At 34.3% G+C, this 20456-nt stretch overlaps 11 protein-coding genes and 2 pseudogenes across 13 annotated transcripts, besides 3 other annotated features; 8 read left to right on the plus strand and 5 right to left on the minus strand.

Annotated features, from left to right (window-relative positions):
- Window positions 1-20456: part of a mobile genetic element that runs on past both edges of the window.
- TVAGG3_0313330 (uncharacterized protein) lies at window positions 287-595 on the plus strand (the record flags this gene model as incomplete). The annotated part of the gene is made up of 1 exon (XM_051229928.1): window positions 287-595. The coding sequence occupies one exon, from the start codon at window positions 287-289 to the stop codon at window positions 593-595; it is 309 nt and encodes a 102-aa protein (XP_051099658.1).
- Window positions 1107-1580, minus strand: TVAGG3_0313340 (uncharacterized protein; the record flags this gene model as incomplete). The annotated part of the gene is made up of 1 exon (XM_051229929.1): window positions 1107-1580. One exon carries the CDS (start codon window positions 1578-1580, stop codon window positions 1107-1109), a length of 474 nt encoding a protein of 157 aa, XP_051099659.1.
- TVAGG3_0313350 (organellar and viral DNA polymerase type B) lies at window positions 1671-2456 on the plus strand (the record flags this gene model as incomplete). Its single annotated transcript, XM_051229930.1, has 1 exon — window positions 1671-2456. A coding segment is annotated over one exon (786 nt), but the record flags the coding sequence as incomplete, so codon positions are not given.
- Window positions 3018-4329, plus strand: TVAGG3_0313360 (annotated as a pseudogene). Its single transcript has one exon. A coding segment is annotated over exon 1 (1312 nt).
- Window positions 4871-5446, plus strand: TVAGG3_0313370 (organellar and viral DNA polymerase type B; the record flags this gene model as incomplete). The annotated part of the gene is made up of 1 exon (XM_051229931.1): window positions 4871-5446. One exon carries the CDS (start codon window positions 4871-4873, stop codon window positions 5444-5446), a length of 576 nt encoding a protein of 191 aa, XP_051099661.1.
- Window positions 5528-6385, minus strand: TVAGG3_0313380 (uncharacterized protein; the record flags this gene model as incomplete). Its single annotated transcript, XM_051229932.1, has 1 exon — window positions 5528-6385. The coding sequence occupies one exon, from the start codon at window positions 6383-6385 to the stop codon at window positions 5528-5530; it is 858 nt and encodes a 285-aa protein (XP_051099662.1).
- Window positions 6410-6670, minus strand: TVAGG3_0313390 (uncharacterized protein; the record flags this gene model as incomplete). The annotated part of the gene is made up of 1 exon (XM_051229933.1): window positions 6410-6670. The coding sequence occupies one exon, from the start codon at window positions 6668-6670 to the stop codon at window positions 6410-6412; it is 261 nt and encodes an 86-aa protein (XP_051099663.1).
- On the plus strand, window positions 6716-7150 carry TVAGG3_0313400 (uncharacterized protein; the record flags this gene model as incomplete). Its single annotated transcript, XM_051229934.1, has 1 exon — window positions 6716-7150. One exon carries the CDS (start codon window positions 6716-6718, stop codon window positions 7148-7150), a length of 435 nt encoding a protein of 144 aa, XP_051099664.1.
- TVAGG3_0313410 (uncharacterized protein) lies at window positions 7967-8752 on the plus strand (the record flags this gene model as incomplete). The annotated part of the gene is made up of 1 exon (XM_051229935.1): window positions 7967-8752. One exon carries the CDS (start codon window positions 7967-7969, stop codon window positions 8750-8752), a length of 786 nt encoding a protein of 261 aa, XP_051099665.1.
- On the plus strand, window positions 8782-9222 carry TVAGG3_0313420 (repellent protein 1 family; the record flags this gene model as incomplete). The annotated part of the gene is made up of 1 exon (XM_051229936.1): window positions 8782-9222. The coding sequence occupies one exon, from the start codon at window positions 8782-8784 to the stop codon at window positions 9220-9222; it is 441 nt and encodes a 146-aa protein (XP_051099666.1).
- Window positions 10236-10777: a terminal%2Cinverted (terminal inverted repeat of Maverick-1B transposon ID:TVAGG3_0313430).
- Window positions 10236-20456: part of a mobile genetic element that runs on past the window's edge.
- TVAGG3_0313440 lies at window positions 13571-13832 on the plus strand (annotated as a pseudogene). Its single transcript has one exon. A coding segment is annotated over exon 1 (262 nt).
- Window positions 16613-17468, minus strand: TVAGG3_0313450 (organellar and viral DNA polymerase type B; the record flags this gene model as incomplete). The annotated part of the gene is made up of 1 exon (XM_051229937.1): window positions 16613-17468. A coding segment is annotated over one exon (856 nt), but the record flags the coding sequence as incomplete, so codon positions are not given.
- On the minus strand, window positions 19402-20229 carry TVAGG3_0313460 (KilA, N-terminal/APSES-type HTH, DNA-binding family; the record flags this gene model as incomplete). Its single annotated transcript, XM_051229938.1, has 1 exon — window positions 19402-20229. The coding sequence occupies one exon, from the start codon at window positions 20227-20229 to the stop codon at window positions 19402-19404; it is 828 nt and encodes a 275-aa protein (XP_051099668.1).

Genomic DNA, 20456 nt, shown 5'->3' on the forward strand with positions numbered 1-20456 from the left:
CCTCGGAAAACCGAGAGAAGAGATTCCGTACGAAAATCGCAAGAATTTGGCTCCTGGTTTGAAAGGTTATTATGTTCATAGACTTTAGTAAACGCTGTAGCAATGTGGGCTTCACCTCGTTATGCTTGTTATATTTTCATGATGTTAGATGAACTATATAAAGCAGAACGTGGAGAGTTGGAAAAGAAAACTTCATGCAAAAGATGAAGTCATTGAATCCAAAGACAAAAGCATACAGAAAAGAATACCACTCTAGTCCAAAAGGAAAGGAAAGAGTTATAAGTATATGATATATACTGAAGAGTTGGAGAAAGAAGAAGATAAAGATATGGTTATGTTACATTTAGTCAGAAGAAACAACAAGAGCTTTTATGACTTAGCTAAGATATATAAATCTGACAGAAACTGGTTCTATCGTGAAAACTTACCGATTTCAATGACACCGAATGAGCAAATAAAGGAAATTGTCAAAAATACTCTTCCTCAAACACACTATGACATCAAAGGTTGCACAATACTTACATTCAAAGAAGACTTAACATTACTGAAGGAAAAAATAACAGAATATTTCAATAACTTCAAAGAGGAAGAATGAAAAAAAATCTCGTCGGGTGCCACGTTAGGACCATAGTGGAGAAAACCACGATAAAAAACAAAACCCTTCGTCAATTATGATCGACACTGAAAACATTAACGATAACATTAATCCTGGACTGTTGTCAAAATGTCATGTTGTCATCATTTTTCAGTTGTGATGGAATATATCTAACCCTCCCGTTAACTAATAAACTTGACGATCAGACGATTCTCTCTTCGTCAATTATGTTCGACACTGATAACATTAACGATAACATTAACGATAACATAAACGATAACATTAACGATAACATAAACGATAACATTAACGATAACATTAACGATAACATAAATGCTCCATGTCAATTATGTTCGACACTGATAACATTAACGATAACATTAATCCTGCTGTGTTGTCAAAATGTCATGTTGTCAGTAATTTTAAGAGAAGTTAATTAACCTGGTGACACATGGTGACGTGGTGACATAGTGACGTGGTAACACCATCAGTTATTCAAAAATAAATTTTCTTATAAAGCGTCAGGGTCTATTTCTTCAACCATTTCACTTCCTTCGTCAATGTCAATAGAAGCTTCTTCAACCTTTGGTAAGAACTTTTGTATAACATCTTTGTTCGTTATTGTCTTCAGAGATGAAGGATAATATTTCACAGATGTTTCACCCTTCTTATTTTCTTTCTGTTCGGAAAGATTTAAAGCAATACTGAAGAAGTCAATATTAGAGTTCTTTATAACAGTATAATGAGTATCTTTGACATTCACGAAGAAACTCTTTTGTTTCAAAACTACTGCTAACTCTTGTGAAGTATAACGTTTGCGGTCAATGACGATAGCTAATGGTCTGACATACTGACCAAACTTAGATTCTTTCACAAACTTCTTGTTAAAGATAACATTAACATTTGAAGCATTATTGAACTCATTCATGATGGCAGTAGCGAGAGCATTGTATGAAAAGAACTTGCAATCTTGCATGTGTTTCATTAAAATAAAAATATTAAATTATTTTGAAAAATAACTTAAAAAAATCTAATCTAATTTTTTCAAAAAATATTTTTTTATTTCCTACTAAAGATGTATCGGAAGTTGTCTAAGTTAGAACACTCGGAAATAAAACAACTTCTTACAGAAGCTAATATAGATGTTGCAAAGCATTACGCAACAAACAAAAAAGCACTCGCTGACATCCTCAATGACTATAATGGTGCAATAAGTTATGATAGAATTCATGAGTTCATAAAGCCGCAACGCGGCGAGGACGAAGTCCATGCAAGAGCATTTCCTTTAAATGACGTTGCTATTGACTTATATCATAGACATTCAGTACCTCATGAAGTAAGAAGAGAAATGTTTGACATAACAAATGCAAACGTTGGTGAAACAAGAAGAAGAGACGACACACTGAAACAACAGAAAAGAGAGATGTTTAAGAGCGCTATAGAACAAGTTCGCAAAGCTAACGATGTCCTTCGTTCCATTGACGACAAACCAAAAGAAGGTGAGAGATGGTTAAAGAAAGATGAAGAGAATAGGAAGAGGAATGTTAAGACAGGCAATAGACTCATTGACTTTAACATCGAAGCTTTAGATGAACCAAACAGAGACTACTTACACAAACATTTCGGTAAGGTTTTCATGAGACTCTTAGAGAAGATTAAAATAAACTCCCAACAAAGATGGATGGTATGTTATAAACTTGGTGGAAAGTATGAATGTTCTACGTTAAACCTCAATAATATTGGAACATTACTACATCAGCTCTTGAAGGAGAACTTTATATCAGAGATAGAAGCAAATGCTGCAGGTATTGTTGAAATGCACTATGACTTCTTCTTGACAAACATAAAGAATCTTACTGAAATAAAGATGTATGATTTAACAGAATATGAAGGCTTAACGATGTCAGATGTAAAGAAAGGCAAACCAAAAAAGAGACCATATAGAGATGAAAGCACACTGACAAATGACCAGAAAGCCATTTTGGAAGCTCTTAAGCAAACAGGAAACCCAGCACTTATAGAAAGCTTTTGGAAAGATAATGGTGAAAAGAAGTTTTATAAGAAGAGAAGCGGTCAGTTCTGGAAGTATCTTTGCACATTACCTATAAATCTTGAGCGCTACCAAATCTTCAATGAACTGAACAAAAGAACTGCAACACTTATGACAGAAGACAATTGTTTCGTTTATGCTTGCATTCAGGCTGGAGTAAATGAAGAAACTATTGACCACATGAGAGAAGTCATTCGTGTTAGAGACTTTCCTCAAAGTAAAGTACAAGAAATTTCTGACGCAACAGGTATAGCATTTAATGTTACCATTGGTTATTTCAATGACTCAAGACATAATGAAATAAAGAGATACATACCAAAAGAATGTGAAACTGTTAGAACTATTGACTTACTTCTTGTTGAAGACCACTACATGCTAAATGAAAGATTACCAATGACAACATATTTCATTCGCAACTATATAGAAATCTTGAAGGAGTGTGGTGGAATGAACATTGAGAAACAGATGAAGATTTATACAAAGAGAGAAGATAAATATGTAGTTCGTTATGATAGAACAACACCGTTATGGGATGTTATGAAAACATTGTGGGAGTGCAAATATTTCGAACCTATTTCTTATGGAGAACTTTTCACATATACGACTGACTTATATAAACAGAACCTTGCACCATTTAAAGATTTGACATATGCTCCAAAGTATTGTGTACAACTGAAGAAGAAAGCCGAGTCAAAAGAAGTAAATAAAGCTAAATGTAAGTTCATTCCTGAGCACGTTTTCTTTGCTGACTTTGAGTGCAGTACTGATGGCTTTCATAAAGCTTTAACATTGTTATGACAGTGAAGATGGAGATTAGTGAAAGCATTTGGGGTCAGAACTGTGCAACAGAATTTTTGGAACGACTTCCTGACAAGAGTTTAATATATTTCCATAACCTCAGTTATGATATAAACTTCATCTTAAGACACATGACAGAAGTGAAAGGAACTCCCATCATTAAAGGTTCACGAACAATGCAAATAACTGGCTTATATAAAGGAAGGGCAATTATTATAAAAGACTCTTACAGTGTTATAAATAAGAAGCTTAAACTATTTCCTGCTATGTTTAACTTACAAACAGGACCGAAAGAAGTATTTCCATACAACTACTACAGCAGTGTTTTGTTAGCAAATGACAACAGAACTGGTGTCATTTCTGAAGCGTGTAAGTTTATCCAGGATGCGGATACATTCATGAAAAACATAGATTTAATCGAAAACTGCAGAATAGATGAGAACCACTTCGATTTAGAAAAGTATAGCACATTTTATTGCAAACAAGATGTAAGAATTTTAAGAGAAGGTTTTGTTAAGTTCAGAAATGATATATTGAAAGAGTTTGATTTAAACGTTTATGACTACGTTAGTATTTGTTCAATTGCTAACAAATTATTTGAGAACAGAGTGTACTTCCCGAATGGAAATTTATATGACCTCTCAAATAAACCAAGAGAATTTATTTCATGCTGTATTCAAGGTGGAAGATGTATGCTGTCAGATAACATTAAACAAAAGAGCGAAAAGAAACTCATTGCTGACTTCGACGCTGTTTCATTATATCCATCAGCTATAGCAAGACTTTATACTTTAGAAGGTATTCCAAAGGTTATGAAGAAAGAAATGTTAAGCACAGAGTATCTCATGAGACATTTATTCGATGACGACCAAAAGGAACCCATTGGTGAAAAGTTTATGTCTGGCTTCTTTGTTCTCATTAAGATAACAGAGATTGGAATACATAGACACTTTCCTTTAATAGTTTGTGACCCTGAACTAAATCCAGAACTTAACGTTCCCAGAAGTTCAAACACTTGCTGTTTAATGTATGTTGACCATATAACATTACAAGACCTCATAAAATATCAAGGTGTCAAATGTGAAGTGTTGCAAGGATACTATTACGATGGAAACAGAGATATTAGAATAAGAGATGAAGTAAAGAAGTTGTTTGAGTTAAGGTTAAAGTATAAGAAAGAAGGAAATCCTTTGCAAGAAAATATAAAGCTCATTCTGAACAGTATTTATGGCAAAACTATTCTATCTCCTATTGAGTCAAAAATAACCATAGTAAATGACAAAGATGCTATAAGATATGCCATCAGAAACTACAACCATATAGTGAAGTTCGAAGGTTTGGATGGTTCAGATAAAACTATTTTCAAGCTAACGAAAAGTATTTGCAGACACTTTAACTTCTGTCCACTTGGTGTTAACATTCTGTCAATGTCGAAGAGAATAATGTGTGAAGTATTCTGTACTGCTGAAGATATGGGAATGGACATCTTTTATAGCGATACGGACAGTATGCATCTCTACAATGAAGATATCCCTCGTTTAGCTGAAGAGTTTGAGAAACGTTATGGAAGAGTTCTCATTGGTAAAAACCTTGGTCAATTTCATAGCGACTTTGCAGAAATCACAAAAGATAAACAAAGTTTAGCATACAAGTCAATATTTTGTGGAAAGAAGACTTACATAGACTTACTCACGAATGATTTAAATGAAGTTGCATTTCACTGCAGAATGAAAGGCGTGAAGCAAGATGTTATTGCTTTAACCGCTAATGAAATGTTTCCTGACTCTGTTCAGTGTTTCTATGATGAAGATAAAGGTTTAATGGTTCCGCAAGGAACATATGACAAAGACTCTGAGTTCAGTTTAATGAAACTTTACAAAGCACTTTATGACGGTCAAGAGATTGGATTTGACTTATGTAAGTCATGTCAACCTTGCTTTGAAGAGAAGTTTAACTTCTCAATAACGACTAAAACAAGCTTTATTCGTAAGTTGAAGTTCTGAGGTCATTTATTTTTGTCAGCAATGAGGTCATTCGTGATAAAAATAAGCCGCTAGCGGCAAGGGCGAAGCCCATGTGGTCATTTACAATACTGCGATGGTAGAGTTTAAGAGTTGTGCTTCAATGTAGAGACAGTCCTTATGGTCTGGAGGTAAGAACACTGGGCAGTTATGGTCATGAGTGGAGAACATGTCTATCCAAAACTCACGATTGAAGCCAGTTAATTTATAGTATTTAGGGTTAGGAAGTGGTGAAGTTCTTGTATGACCAATGAACTCATTTTCAACTCCCTTACTTAAGTTTGAATATAATATAGCTTGCTTTCTATCCCAAATGCCAGGTGTTACAATCTTTGAAAATTCATTTTTCCTCGGAAGCATTGCATCATAATTGAAAACATTCTTGAAATCATCACTTGGTTCAGAGATTTGAAATCTTATACGTAATGGATTTTCTTTCTTTTTAGCTACTTCATTGAATGGTGAATATATAACAAACTGACAGTCATGAGTTCCATCTTCATTTTCATTAAATTCATAATGAAAGTCTATAAGTTGTGGCTGACTACCTTCTTCTTTCAGTTGTGCAAGAAACTCACGTAAAGGCTGTAAAGTTTGTACTTCAATGTTAAACTTTTTCTCGAACATTTCATTAAATGAAATCATACATTGTTGCAATGTTGTACTGTTTTTAAAGTATTTGTATATGTGAATGTTTTGGGCGCTTAAAGACTGTTCGTCATTTTCTATCTCGACTTGAAGTATAAAGTCAACCTTTCTGAAATCACGTGTTATATACATAGATGTTATGCCAATGTACTTCTCTTCATTTATGTTCACAATCCAGTCTGTTGGAAACTTAAACGTTACTCTGTTCCCCTTTATTTTGACGTCAGGGTTTTCACTACTGAACGCAACAGATAAAGGTATTTGTCTATACATTTAGTTCCGATAAAAATAAACCATTTACTCTTTCTTTGCTTCAGCTTCTTTAGCTTTTGCTTCAGCTTCTTCTCTAGCTTTTTTCGCCAGTAGTCTTGGGTTCTTTTGTCTTCCAGCAGCTAATGCAGCAAGTTGTTTTTCACTAAGTTTTCTCTTTGGTCTCTCTGGCTTTTGTTCTTGTTTTTGTTCCTTCAGTTCGGATAAAATTTGCTCACGAATTTCTTTCTTCAATGCTTCAACATCTATGACCCCTTGGGTCTTGTCCGTAGGGCTTGTCTGAGTCATTTGACTGCAGATAAAAAACAAAATTAAAACTTTAACCGATGTAAAATGAGCTTGTCAAAATCAGAGCGAGAGTCTATTATATTAAATGACGCAAGAGGAATACAACATCCTTTCTATTACGTAAGTCAGAGTAAAGATGGTAAAATATACGTAAGAAAAAGAAAGGTTCCATTAGCGAATGCAGAAAGCGACAACATTAAGGTGTATGGCAAGGGTGAAGTCCACGAAGCCCATATAAAACCTTCTGTTCAAACTGAGCCACCAAAAGAACCAGAAGAAAAGAAGCCAGATGTACTTTCAATAACGAACCAAGAGCTTATTGCAAAGTTCGTGAATTTCATTGAAAAACAAACCGAGTCAAAGAATCCTGACCCGCCAGTGAAAGAAGTTGGGGCAAAAGAGAATGTACAGTTCATTGAAAATGTCAAGAAACAACTTCAACCACGAATGCCAAGAAGAAGAGTGAGAATAATGAAGTAAATAGATATTTTTATCTGAAGTAAATACATGCAGAACGAACAGCTAAACGAATTTACTCCAGCAGAGCATATTCATCAGATTCGCTCATATTTCGATATCATAGACAATGCAGTTCAAATTGGTGACACTAATAGAAAATATTCTGACGCAAAAATTCCATCACAACCTGGAACTGCTAAAGATAACACATGGGTAACATTCAATCTCTCACCTCCTGGTGAAAATATGTTGGACCTTTACAATATATTCATTACGTATAAAATGGAAGGTCAATTTATTGTAGATAAAGAAATTGGTTCAGGTTCCAATAAAACAAACCCACCAGGATCTTGGATTGGTTTCGATGACGCTTTCTATGCAGTTGCTGGATATCAAATCCTTGCAAATGGTCGTATCGTATATTCTCAAGACAACGCAAGAGAAGAAGCATATATAACTTCAAACTCACAAACTACCGAACAAATAAAGAAAGTAGATGTTTTCTCAAAGACTCGACATGAAGATGTATGGAGTCATTCGGGAACATGCAGAACAGGACAAATTGTTAGTGGTCCAATTACAGCAGGAAAATCATTTGATTTTAAGCTTCGTTTAAGAATTCCTGTTAGAAGATTCCTTCCATTAGAAGCTATTCGATTTATTCCAGCTTTTGCAGGAAACATTCAGCTTAAAGTAAAGTTCAGTAGCGACGCCTTACAATGCACATCTATATCTGTAAATGATATCATTGCTTTCAATCCAACTCTTAAAGTTGCATTTGCTTCAGATTCAAATCCACCGACAAATAAATTTGTTCCATGGAATGAACCATTCACTATGATAACGAAGGCAGTAGAAGCTAGTGGAACAGTTACTATTACAACTGTAACCCAGCAACTATTTCGAACAAAGATGGATTTTAATGAATGTTTCATTCATCCAAAGTCATTCTCTTTAGACCCTAACATTTATACAGAACTTGTAGAACATTATACAAACGAGGCTTTATGTTTTCCTGTTAAAGTTATGGATTGGATTCCTATGGACGGTTCATTCTCAAAGAATACAGATAGTTCAAGTGCAACATTTACAGCAGCTTATACGCCTATTAATGTTAAAAGTATTTGGGCACTATTTAGAAAGAAAGACAACTATTATGTTAATTTTGAGAACCCTAAGTTTAAATATCTTCAGCTTTCCATGGGAGCTTATGGAAATATGCCTGCAGAACCTGAAAAATCATATGGACCTGTATTTTATGAAATGGTTGCGAACGCCTGCAATACAAACAATGATATGATAGGATTTAATGAAGATGTTATGAGGTCATTGGTGGATGATGGTAGTGTGGAACATAAATGGGATAGCTATGACAACACACATTTCTTATGTGGTTTTCCAACAGAAGTGGACTTTTGCTTCCAGCAAGGTCAAACATCTACTGCTCCAATAACATACAAATTGTCTGTTAAAGGACCTATTGAACTAGCAACTGAAAATGTACCAAAGCCACTTATTGGATTTATGAGGGATTGTTGCTTTGCCATTCAGGTGCGTGCTAATGGCATCCCCATAATAAGATTAGATGACTATAACTTAGCTACGGACGACAGTGAGGAATAAAGGATGAACGTTTATTTTAAAGCTTATAAATGAGTTCTTCATCAAGCTCTCGTGAACCTTCACCATCTATGAAACAAATTTTACCAAACGATTATGGAGCACCTATTGAATATTTCTTACGAGCTGCACAATGGCAAAGAGCAGTCTCACCAAGGTTAGGTGTTCCACCAGCTCCTGTCAAAAATAGCATTTGGTCAAGTCCTTATATAAGATATGGTCTCCCACTAGGTTTGCTAGCTACAGCAGGAGCAGTTATGATGTTGAAAAGAAATAAAGCAAATGTTGTAAATAATACTGAAGTAGCTGAAGTTAAACAAACTCCAACACCTTCACAAGCAAAACCTTCAATGACTCCTGAACCTATGGAAGTACAAACTCCTGTTCAAAAGTCAACTCCTAAACCGACTCCAACATTTAAACCAGAACCTACTCCTCAAATAAATCGTAAAACTCCTGCGTTTCCTTACTGAAAAAATAACGTTATTTTTATTTAATATTAAAATTTTTATTTGATTGAAATGACAAATAAAGTCACTGAAGCAATGAAACAAAAGTTTTTGGTAGAATACATTAAATCAGGAACTATTCCAGAAGGTTTTTACATTCATACTATGAAGGATGGTAGAGTTCAGTTTAGAAAGATAAAGCAACCATTAGATAAGAAGGAATATAAGGAAGATTAAACTTCATGAGGACAACATTGCTGAACTTAGGAAGAAGTTAGAAGAGTTGGAGAAAGGAAGAGAGTTATAAAGCAATGAATTCAACAGGGTGAAAAAACAGGTGAAAAAAGAGGTGAGATCTCACCACTTCACCTAAATTTATTTTTGTGCTATGTTTTCATACGTGTGAGTGGTGGATATCATTAATTTTTAAGTTTATTTTTAAAATTATTTTTATATAAATGACGAAAACTATTGAGATAACAAACTACAACGGTCATGAGTTCAAGAATTTGTTCTTCGTTCCTCGTGAAAATACATTCTATCAGATACGAGGGAGAAAGGGTAAAGTTAGTTTGAGCGTTTATGACTACAAGCATAATGGAAAGTTTATACAAGCATATGATACAAACGGTAAGCGTGTTTCATTAGCTTTGTCAAAGCTTACTAACATTTATTTTGACAGTGACTTTGACTCTGACGATTGGAGCGACAGCAGCGATACTGAAGAATATGAAGTATTGTGTGAAGCACAGCAATGGGAAGAGTTGCAATACTTTTGTAAGTGAGAACGTTTATTTTTTACAGTAGTGAAGTCGTTTGTGAAAACGTTAGTGAGGTGAAGTGGTTGGTGGCTTTGTAAATATTTAAGGTTAAGTTAGTGTTGTCGTTTGTGTTGTAAAATATACGTTAACGGTTTCGTAAAGTGTCAAATTCACATATAATGGGTAAGGAGGCGCGCAGTGCCTCAGAGTTAGTATACAAGTCATGGGTACGGCGGCACTGCGTTCCACCTTACCCAATACTTGTGAATTTGACACTTTACAAAGCCACCAACCACTTCACCTCACTAATGTAAAAAATAAACGTTCTCACTTACAAAAGTATTGCAACTCCTCCCATTGCTGTGCTTCACATAACAGCTCATAATCTTCTGACTCACTTTCTTCTTCATATAGGTCAAAGTCACTGTCAAAATAAATGTTAGTAAGTTTTGACAAAGCTAATGAAACACCCTTACCGTTTGTATCATATGCTTGTATAAACTTTCCATTATGCTTGTAGTCATAAAACGCTCAAACTAACTTTACCCTTTCTCCCTCGTATCTGATAGAATGTATTTTCACGAGGAACGAAGAACAAATTCTTGAACTCATGACCGTTGTAGTTTGTTATCTCAATAGTTTTCGTCATTTATATAAAAATAATTTTAAAAATAAACTTAAAAATTAATGATATCACCACCCTCACACGTATGAAAACATAGCACAAAAATAAATTTAGGTGAAGTGGTGAGATCTCACCTCTTTTTTCACCTGTTTTTCACCCTGTTTGAATTCATTGCTTTATAACTCTCTTCCTTTCTCCAACTCTTCTAACTTCTTCCTAAGTTCAGCAATGTTGTCCTCATGAAGTTTAATCTTCCTTAATATACCTTCTCTATCTAATGGTTGCTTTATCTTTCTAAACTGAACTCTACCATCCTTCATAGTATGAATGTAAAAACCTTCTGGAATAGTTCCTGATTAATGTATTCCTACCAAAAACTTTTGTTTCATTGCTTCAGTGACTTTATTTGTCATTTCAATCAAATAAAAATTTTAATATTAAATAAAAATAACGTTATTTTTTCAGTAAGGAAACGCAGGAGTTTTACGATTTATTTGAGGAGTAGGTTCTGGTTTAAATGTTGGAGTTTAGGAGTTGACTTTTGAACAGGAGTTTGTACTTCCATAGGTTCAGGAGTCATTGAAGGTTTTGCTTGTGAAGGTGTTGGAGTTTGTTTAACTTCAGCTACTTCAGTATTATTTACAACATTTGCTTTATTTCTTTTCAACATCATAACTGCTCCTGCTGTAGCTAGCAAACCTAGTGGGAGACCATATCTTATATAAGGACTTGACCAAATGCTATTTTTGACAGGAGCTGGTGGAACACCTAACCTTGGTGAGACTGCTCTTTGCCATTGTGCGCTCGTAAGAAATATTCAATAGGTGCTCCATAATCGTTTGGTAAAATTTGTTTCATAGATGGTGAAGGTTCACGAGAGCTTGATGAAGAACTCATTTATAAGCTTTAAAATAAACGTTCATCCTTTATTCCTCACTGTCGTCCGTAGCTAAGTTATAGTCATCTAATCTTATTATGGGATGCCATTAGCACGCACCTGAATGGCAAAGCAACAATCCCTCATAAATCCAATAAGTGGCTTTGGTACATTTTCAGTTGCTAGTTCAATAGGTCCTTTAACAGACAATTTGTATGTTATTGGAGCAGTAGATGTTTGACCTTGCTGGAAGCAAAAGTCCACTTCTGTTGGAAAACCACATAAAAAATGTGTGTTGTCATAGCTATCCATTTATGTTCCACACTACCATCATCCACCAATGACCTCATAACATCTTCATTAAATCCTATCATATCGTTGTTTGTATTGCAGGCGTTCGCAACCATTTCATAAAATACAGGTCCATATGATTTTTCAGGTTCTGCAGGCATATTTCCATAAGCTCCCATGGAAAGCTGAAGATATTTAAACTTAGGGTTCTCAAAATTAACATAATAGTTGTCTTTCTTTCTAAATAGTGCCCAAATACTTTTAACATTAATAGCGTATAAGCTGCTGTAAATGTTGCACTTGAACTATCTGTATTCTTTGAGAATGAACCGTCCATAGAATCCAATCCATAACTTTAACAGGAAAACATAAAGCCTCGTTTGTATAATGTTCTACAAGTTCTGTATAAATGTTAGGGTCTAAAGAGAATGACTTGGATGAATGAAACATTCATAAAATCCATCTTTGTTCAAATAGTTGCTGGGTTACAGTGTAATAGTAACTGTTCCACTAGCTTCTACTGCCTTCGTTATCATAGTGAATGGTTCATTCCATGGAACAAATTTATTTGTCGGTGGATTTGAATCTGAAGCAAATGCAACTTTAAGAGTTGGATTGAAAGCAATGATATCATTTACAGATATAGATGTGCATTGTAAGGCGTCGCTACTGAACTTTACTTTAAGCTGAATGTTTCCTGCAAAAGCTGGAATAAATCGAATAGCTTCTAATGGAAGGAATCTTCTAACAGGAATTCTTAAACGAAGCTTAAAATCAAATGATTTCCTGCTGTAATTGGACCACTAACAATTGTCCTGTTCTGCATGTTCCGAATGACTCCATACATCTTCATGTCGAGTCTTTGAGAAAACATCTACTTTCTTTATTTGTTCGGTAGTTTGTGAGTTTGAAGTTATAATGCTTCTTCTCTTGCGTTGTCTTGAGAATATACGATACGACCATTTGCAAGATTTGATATCCAGAACTGCATAGAAAGCGTCATCGAAACCAATCCAAGATCCTGGTGGGTTGTTTTATTGGAACCTGAACCAATTTCTTTATCTACAATAAATTGACCTTCCATTTTATACGTAATGAATATATTGTAAAGGTCCAACATATTTTCACCAGGAGGTGAGAGATTGAATGTTACCCATGTGTTATCTTTAGCAGTTCCAGTTGTGATGGAATTTTTGCGTCAGAATATTTTCTTTAGTGTCACCAATTTGAACTGCATTGTCTATGATATCGAAATATGAGCGAATCTGATGAATATGCTCTGCTGGAGTAAATTCGTTTAGCTGTTCGTTCTGCATGTATTTACTTCAGATAAAAATATCTATTTACTTCATTATTCTCACTCTTCTTCTTGGCATTCGTGGTTGAAGTTGTTTCTTGACATTTTCAATGAACTGTACATTCTCTTTTGCCCCAACTTCTTTCACTGGCGGGTCAGGATTCTTTGACTCGGTTTGTTTTTCAATGAAATTCACGAACTTTGCAATAAGCTCTTGGTTCGTTATTGAAAGTACATCTGGCTTCTTTTCTTCTGGTTCTTTTGGTGGCTCAGTTTGAACAGAAGGTTTTATATGGGCTTCGTGGACTTCACCCTTGCCATACACCTTAATTGTCGCTTTCTGCATTCGCTAATGGAACCTTTCTTTTTCTTACGTATATTTTACCATCTTTACTCTGACTTACGTAATAGAAAGGATGTTGTATTCCTCTTGCTCATTTAATATAATAGACTCTCGCTCTGATTTTGACAAGCTCATTTTACATCGTTAAAGTTTTTAATTTTGTTTTTTATGCAGTCAAATGACTCAGACAAGCCCTACGGACAAGACCCAAGGGGTCATAGATGTTGAAGCATTGAAGAAAGAAATTCGTGAGCAAATTTTATCCGAACTGAAGGAACAAAAACAAGAACAAAAGCCAGAGAGACCAAAGAGAAAACTTAGTGAAAAACAACTTGCTGCATTAGCTGCTGGAAGACAAAAGAACCCAAGACTACTGGCGAAAAAAGCTAGAGAAGAAGCTGAAGCAAAAGCTAAAAGAAGCTGAAGCAAAGAAAGAGTAAAATGGTTTATTTTATCGGAACTAAATGTATAGACAAATACCTTATCTGTTGCGTTCAGTAGTGAAAACCCTGACGTCAAAATAAAGGGGAACAGAGTAACGTTTAAGTTTCCAACAGACTGGATGTGAACATAAATGAAGAGAAGTACATTGGTATAACATCTATGTATATAACACGTGATTTCAGAAAGGTTGACTTTATACTTCAAGTCGAGATAGAAAATGACGAACAGTCTTTAAGCGCCCAAAACATTCACATATACAAATACTTTAAAAACAGTACAACATTGCAACAATGTATGATTTCATTTAATGAAATGTTCGAGAAAAAGTTTAACATTGAAGTACAAACTTTACAGCCTTTACGTGAGTTTCTTGCACAACTGAAAGAAGAAGGTAGTCAGCCACAACTTATAGACTTTCATTATGAATTTAATGAAAATGAAGATGGAACTCATGACTGTCAGTTTGTTATATATTCACCATTCAATGAAGTAGCTAAAAAGAAAAGAAATCCATTACGTATAAGATTTCAAATCTCTGAACCAAGTGATGATTTCAAGAAGTTTTCAGTTATGATGCAATGCTTCCGAGGAAAAATGAATTTTCAAAGATTGTAACACCTGGCATTTGGATAGAAAGCAAGCTATATTATATTCAAACTTAAGTAAGGAGTTGAAATGAGTTCATTGGTCATACAAGAACTTCACCACTTCCTAACCCTAAATACTATAAATTAACTGGCTTCAATCGTGAGTTTTGGATAGACATGTTCTCCACTCATGACCATATAACTGCCAGTGTTCTTACCTCCAGACCATAAGGACTGTCTCTACATTGAAGCACAACTCTTAAACTCTACCATCGCAGTATTGTAAATGACACATGGCTTCGCCCTTGCCGCTAGCGGCTTATTTTTATCACGAATGACCTCATTGCTGACAAAAATAAATGACCTCAGAACTTCAACTTACGAATAAAGCTTTGTTTAGTCGTTATTGAGAAGTTAAACTTCTCTTCAAAGCAAGGTTGACATGACTTACATAAGTCAAATCCAATCTCTTGACCGTCATAAAGTGCTTTGTAAAGTTTCATTAAACTGAACTCAGAGTCTTTGTCATATGTTCCTTGCGGAACCATTAACCTTTATCTTCATCATAAAACACTGAACAGAGTCAGGAAACATTTCATTAGCGGTAAAAGCAAAACATCTTGCTTCACGCCTTTTTCTGCAGTGAAATGCAACTTCATTTAAATCATTCGTGAGTAAGTCTATGTAAGTCTTCTTTCCACAAAATATTGACTTGTATGCTAAACTTTGTTTATCTTTTGTGATTTCTGCAAAGTCGCTATGAAATTGACCAAGGTTTTTACCAATGAGAACTCTTCCATAACGTTTCTCAAACTCTTCAGCTAAACGAGGGATATCTTCATTGTAGAGATGCATACTGTCCGTATCGCTATAAAAGATGTCCATTCCATATCTTCAGCAGTACAGAATACTTCACACATTATTCTCTTCGACATTGACAGAATGTTAACACCAAGTGGACAGAAGTTAAAGTGTCTGCAAATACTTTTTGTTAGCTTGAAAATAGTTTTATCTGAACCATCCAAACCTTCGAACTTCACTATATGGTTGTAGTTTCTGATGCATATCTTATAGCATCTTTGTCATTTACTATGGTTATTTTTGACTCAATAGGAGATAGAATAGTTTTGCCATAAATACTGTTCAGAATGAGCTTTATATTTTCTTGCAAAGGATTTCCTTTTTCTTATACTTTAACCTTAACTCAAACAACTTCTTTACTTCATCTCTTATTCTAATTCTCTGTTTCCATCGTAATAGTATCCTTGCAACACTTCACATTTGACACCTTGATATTTTATGAGGTCTTGTAATGTTATATGGTCAACATACATTAAACAGCAAGTGTTTGAACTTCTGGGAACGTTAAGTTCTGGATTTAGTTCAGGGGTCACAAACTATTAAAGGAAAGTGTCTTGTATTCCAATCTCTGTTATCTTAATGGAACAAAGAAGCCAGACAAAACTTTTCACCAATGGGTTCCTTTGGTCGTCATCGAATAAATGTCTCATGAGATACTCTGTGCTTAACATTTCTTTCTTCAAACCTTTGGAATACCTTCTAAAGTATAAAGCTTGCTATAGCTGATGGATATAATGAAACAGCGTCGAAGTCAGCAATGAGTTTCTTTTCGCTCTTTTGTTTAATGTTATCTGACAGCATACATCTTCCACCTTGAATACAGCATGAAATAAATTCTCTTGGTTTATTTGAGAGGTCATATAAATTTCCATTCGGGAAGTACACTCTGTTCTCAAATAATTTGTTAGCAATTGAACAAATACTAACGTAGTCATAAACGTTTAAATCAAACTCTTTCAATATATCATTTCTGAACTTAACAAAACCTTCTCTTAAAATTCTTACATCTTGTTTGCAATAAAATGTGCTATACTTTTCTAAATCGAAGTGGTTCTCATCTATTCTGCAGTTTTCGATTAAATCTATGTTTTTCATGAATGTATCCGCATCCTGGATAAACTTACACGCTTCAGAAATGACACCAGTTCTGTTGTCATTTGCTAACAAAACACTGCTGTAGTAGTTGTATGGAAATACTTCTTTCGGTCCTGTTTGTAAGTTAAACATAGCAGGAAATAGTTTAAGCTTCTTATTTATAACACTGTAAGAGTCTTTTATAATAATTGCCCTTCCTTTATATAAGCCAGTTATTTGCATTGTTCGTGAACCTTTAATGATGGGAGTTCCTTTCACTTCTGTCATGTGTCTTAAGATGAAGTTTATATCATAACTGAGGTTATGGAAATATATTAAACTCTTGTCAGGAAGTCGTTCCAAAAATTCTGTTGCACAGTTCTGACCCCAAATGCTTTCGCTAATCTTTCCATCTTCACTGTCATAACAAATGTTAAAGGCTTTATGAAAGCCATCAGTACTGCACTCAAAGTCAGCAAAGAAAACGTGCTCAGGAATGAACTTACATTTAGCTTTATTTACTTCTTTTGACTCGGCTTTCTTCTTCAGTTGTACACAATACTTTGGAGCATATGTCAAATCTTTAAATGGTGCAAGGTTCTGTTTATATAAGTCAGTCGTATATGTGAAAAGTTCTCCATAAGAAATAGGTTCGAAATATTTGCACTCCCACAATGTTTTCATAACATCCCATAACGGTGTTGTTCTATCATAACGAACTACATATTTATCTTCTCTCTTTGTATAAATCTTCATCTGTTTCTCAATGTTCATTCCACCACACTCCTTCAAGATTTCTATATAGTTGCGAATGAAATATGTTGTCATTGGTAATCTTTCATTTAGCATGTAGTGGTCTTCAACAAGAAGTAAGTCAATAGTTCTAACAGTTTCACATTCTTTTGGTATGTATCTCTTTATTTCATTATGTCTTGAGTCATTGAAATAACCAATGGTAACATTAAATGCTATACCTGTTGCGTCAGAAATTTCTTGTACTTTACTTTGAGGAAAGTCTCTAACACGAATGACTTCTCTCATGTGGTCAATAGTTTCTTCATTTACTCCAGCCTGAATGCAAGCATAAACGAAACAATTGTCTTCTGTCATAAGTGTTGCAGTTCTTTTGTTCAGTTCATTGAAGATTTGGTAGCGCTCAAGATTTATAGGTAATGTGCAAAGATACTTCCAGAACTGACCGCTTCTCTTCTTATAAAACTTCTTTTCACCATTATCTTTCCAAAAGCTTTCTATAAGTGCTGGGTTTCCTGTTTGCTTAAGAGCTTCCAAAATGGCTTTCTGGTCATTTGTCAGTGTGCTTTCATCTCTATATGGTCTCTTTTTTGGTTTGCCTTTCTTTACATCTGACATCGTTAAGCCTTCATATTCTGTTCAATCATACATCTTTATTTCAGTAAGATTCTTTATGTTTGTCAAGAAGAAGTCATAGTGCATTTCAACAATACCTGCAGCATTTGCTTCTATCTCTGATATAAAGTTCTCCTTCAAGAGCTGATGTAGTAATGTTCCAATATTATTGAGGTTTAACGTAGAACATTCATACTTTCCACCAAGTTTATAACATACCATCCATCTTTGTTGGAGTTTATTTTAATCTTCTCTAAGAGTCTCATGAAAACCTTACCGAAATGTTTGTGTAAGTAGTCTCTGTTTGGTTCATCTAAAGCTTCGATGTTAAAGTCAATGAGTCTATTGCCTGTCTTAACATTCCTCTTCCTATTCTCTTCATCTTTCTTTAACCATCTCTCACCTTCTTTTGGTTTGTCGTCAATGGAACGAAGGACATCGTTAGCTTTGCGAACTTGTTCTATAGCGCTCTTAAACATCTCTCTTTTCTGTTGTTTCAGTGTGTCGTCTCTTCTTCTTGTTTCACCAACGTTTGCATTTGTTATGTCAAACATTTCTCTTCTTACTTCATGAGGTACTGAATGTCTATGATATAAGTCAATAGCAACGTCATTTAAAGGAAATGCTCTTGCATGGACTTCGTCCTCGCCGCGTTGCGGCTTTATGAACTCATGAATTCTATCATAACTTATTGCACCATTATAGTCATTGAGGATGTCAGCGAGTGCTTTTTTGTTTGTTGCGTAATGCTTTGCAACATCTATATTAGCTTCTGTAAGAAGTTGTTTTATTTCCGAGTGTTCTAACTTAGACAACTTCCGATACATCTTTAGGTAGGAAATAAAAAAATATTTTTTGAAAAAATTAGATTAGATTTTTTAAGTTATTTTTCAAAATAATTAATATTTTTATTTTAATGAACACATGCAAGATTGCAAGTTCTTTTCATACAATGCTCTCGCTACTGCCATCAAGAATGAGTTCAATAATGCTTCAAATGTTAATGTTATCTTTAACAAGAAGTTTGTGAAAGAATCTAAGTTTGGTCAGTATGTCAGACCATTAGCTATCGTCATTGACCGCAAACGTTATACTTCACAAGAGTTAGCAGTAGTTTTGAAACAAAAGAGTTTCTTCGTGAATGTCAAAGATACTCATTATACTGTTAAAAGAACTCTAACATTGACTTCTTCAGTATTGCTTTAAATCTTTCCGAACAGAAAAAAATAAGAAGGGTGAAACATCTGTGAAATATTATCCTTCATCTCTGAAGACAATAACGAACAAAGATGTTATACAGAAATTCTTACCAAAGGTTGAAGAAGCTTCTATTGACATTGACGAAAGGAAGTGAAATGGTTGAAGAAATAGACCCTGAAGCTATTTAAGCAAAAATATATTTTTGGTTAGTCTTCATATCGATATTTTACAAAATTCCCCAATGTATAAACTTTTCATACGCTTTTTCATAAGCTTTATATACCTTCAGAAATTTTGCATAATCTTTAGAAGCATTTAGATATTGTTTAAATGCTTTGTATGTCTTCAGAAATTTTGCATAATCTTTTACATGTTGTTCGTTCTCTTCTTCTGTCATGAGTTCCGAATATTCTAAATTCATGTTCTTTCATATGAGATAAAATTTTATAAAAAAATAAAATTAGCTTAGATTTTTTTATTCTTCCTCTTTGAAGTTATCGAAATATTCTGTTATTTTTTCCTTCAGTAATGTTAAGTCTTCTTTGAATGTAAGTATTGTGCAACCTTTGATGTCATAGTGTGTTTGAGGAAGAGTATTTTTGACAATTTCCTTTATTTGCTCATTCGGTGTCATTGAAATCGGTAAGTTTTCACGATAGAACCAGTTTCTGTCAGATTTATATATTTTAGCTAAGTCATAAAAGCTCTTGTTGTTTCTTCTGACTAAATGCAACATAACCATATCTTTATCTTCTTCTTTCTCCAACTCTTCAGTATATATCATATACTTATAACTCTTTTCCTTTCCTTTTGGTACTGAACGCGGTATTCTTTTCTGTATGCTTTTGTCTTTGGATTCAATGACTTCATCTTTTGCATGAAGTTTCTTTTCCATCTCTCCACGTTCTGCTTTATATAGTTCATCTAACATCATGAAAATATAACAAGCATAACGAGGTGAAGCCCACATTGCTACAGCATTTACTAAAAGTCTATGAACATAATAACCTTTCAAACCAGGAGCCAAATTCTTGCGATTTTCGTACGGAATCTCTTCTCTCGGTTTTCCGAGGGAAGCAATCATATGAGGAAATTCTTCTGAAAGTTCTTTTGTCTGTTGGTTTTCAAACCAATGATATGCTTGCTTTGTAGAACGAAGAGCATTCATTATACTTTGCATTTGGTACATATCGTCTTTGACCGAACGAATGAGTCTCAATTGTTTGTTATACTGTATGTATTCGTATTCTTCATTTATGGCTTCATGAACGATAGCAATTGTTGTGTTCTCTAATGTTGTCATTACTGTCTTTACATACAAAATAAAAAAAATATTTTATAAAAAATTAGCGTTATTTTTCTAACTAATGAAATTCATGATTTTTGTGCTGAATTCAATAAAAATAATGTTTAGGTGAAGAGGTGAGATTTCACCTCTTTTTTCACCTTATTTCTACCCCAGTTATTTTATAAACGTTTCACATGGTAAACGTTATTTTTGGAATTTTGTGAAAACTCAACGGTTTGACA

This window comes from Trichomonas vaginalis, chromosome V (assembly GCF_026262505.1).
Source record: "Trichomonas vaginalis G3 chromosome V, whole genome shotgun sequence".
Lineage (NCBI taxonomy): Eukaryota > Parabasalia > Trichomonadida > Trichomonadidae > Trichomonas > Trichomonas vaginalis.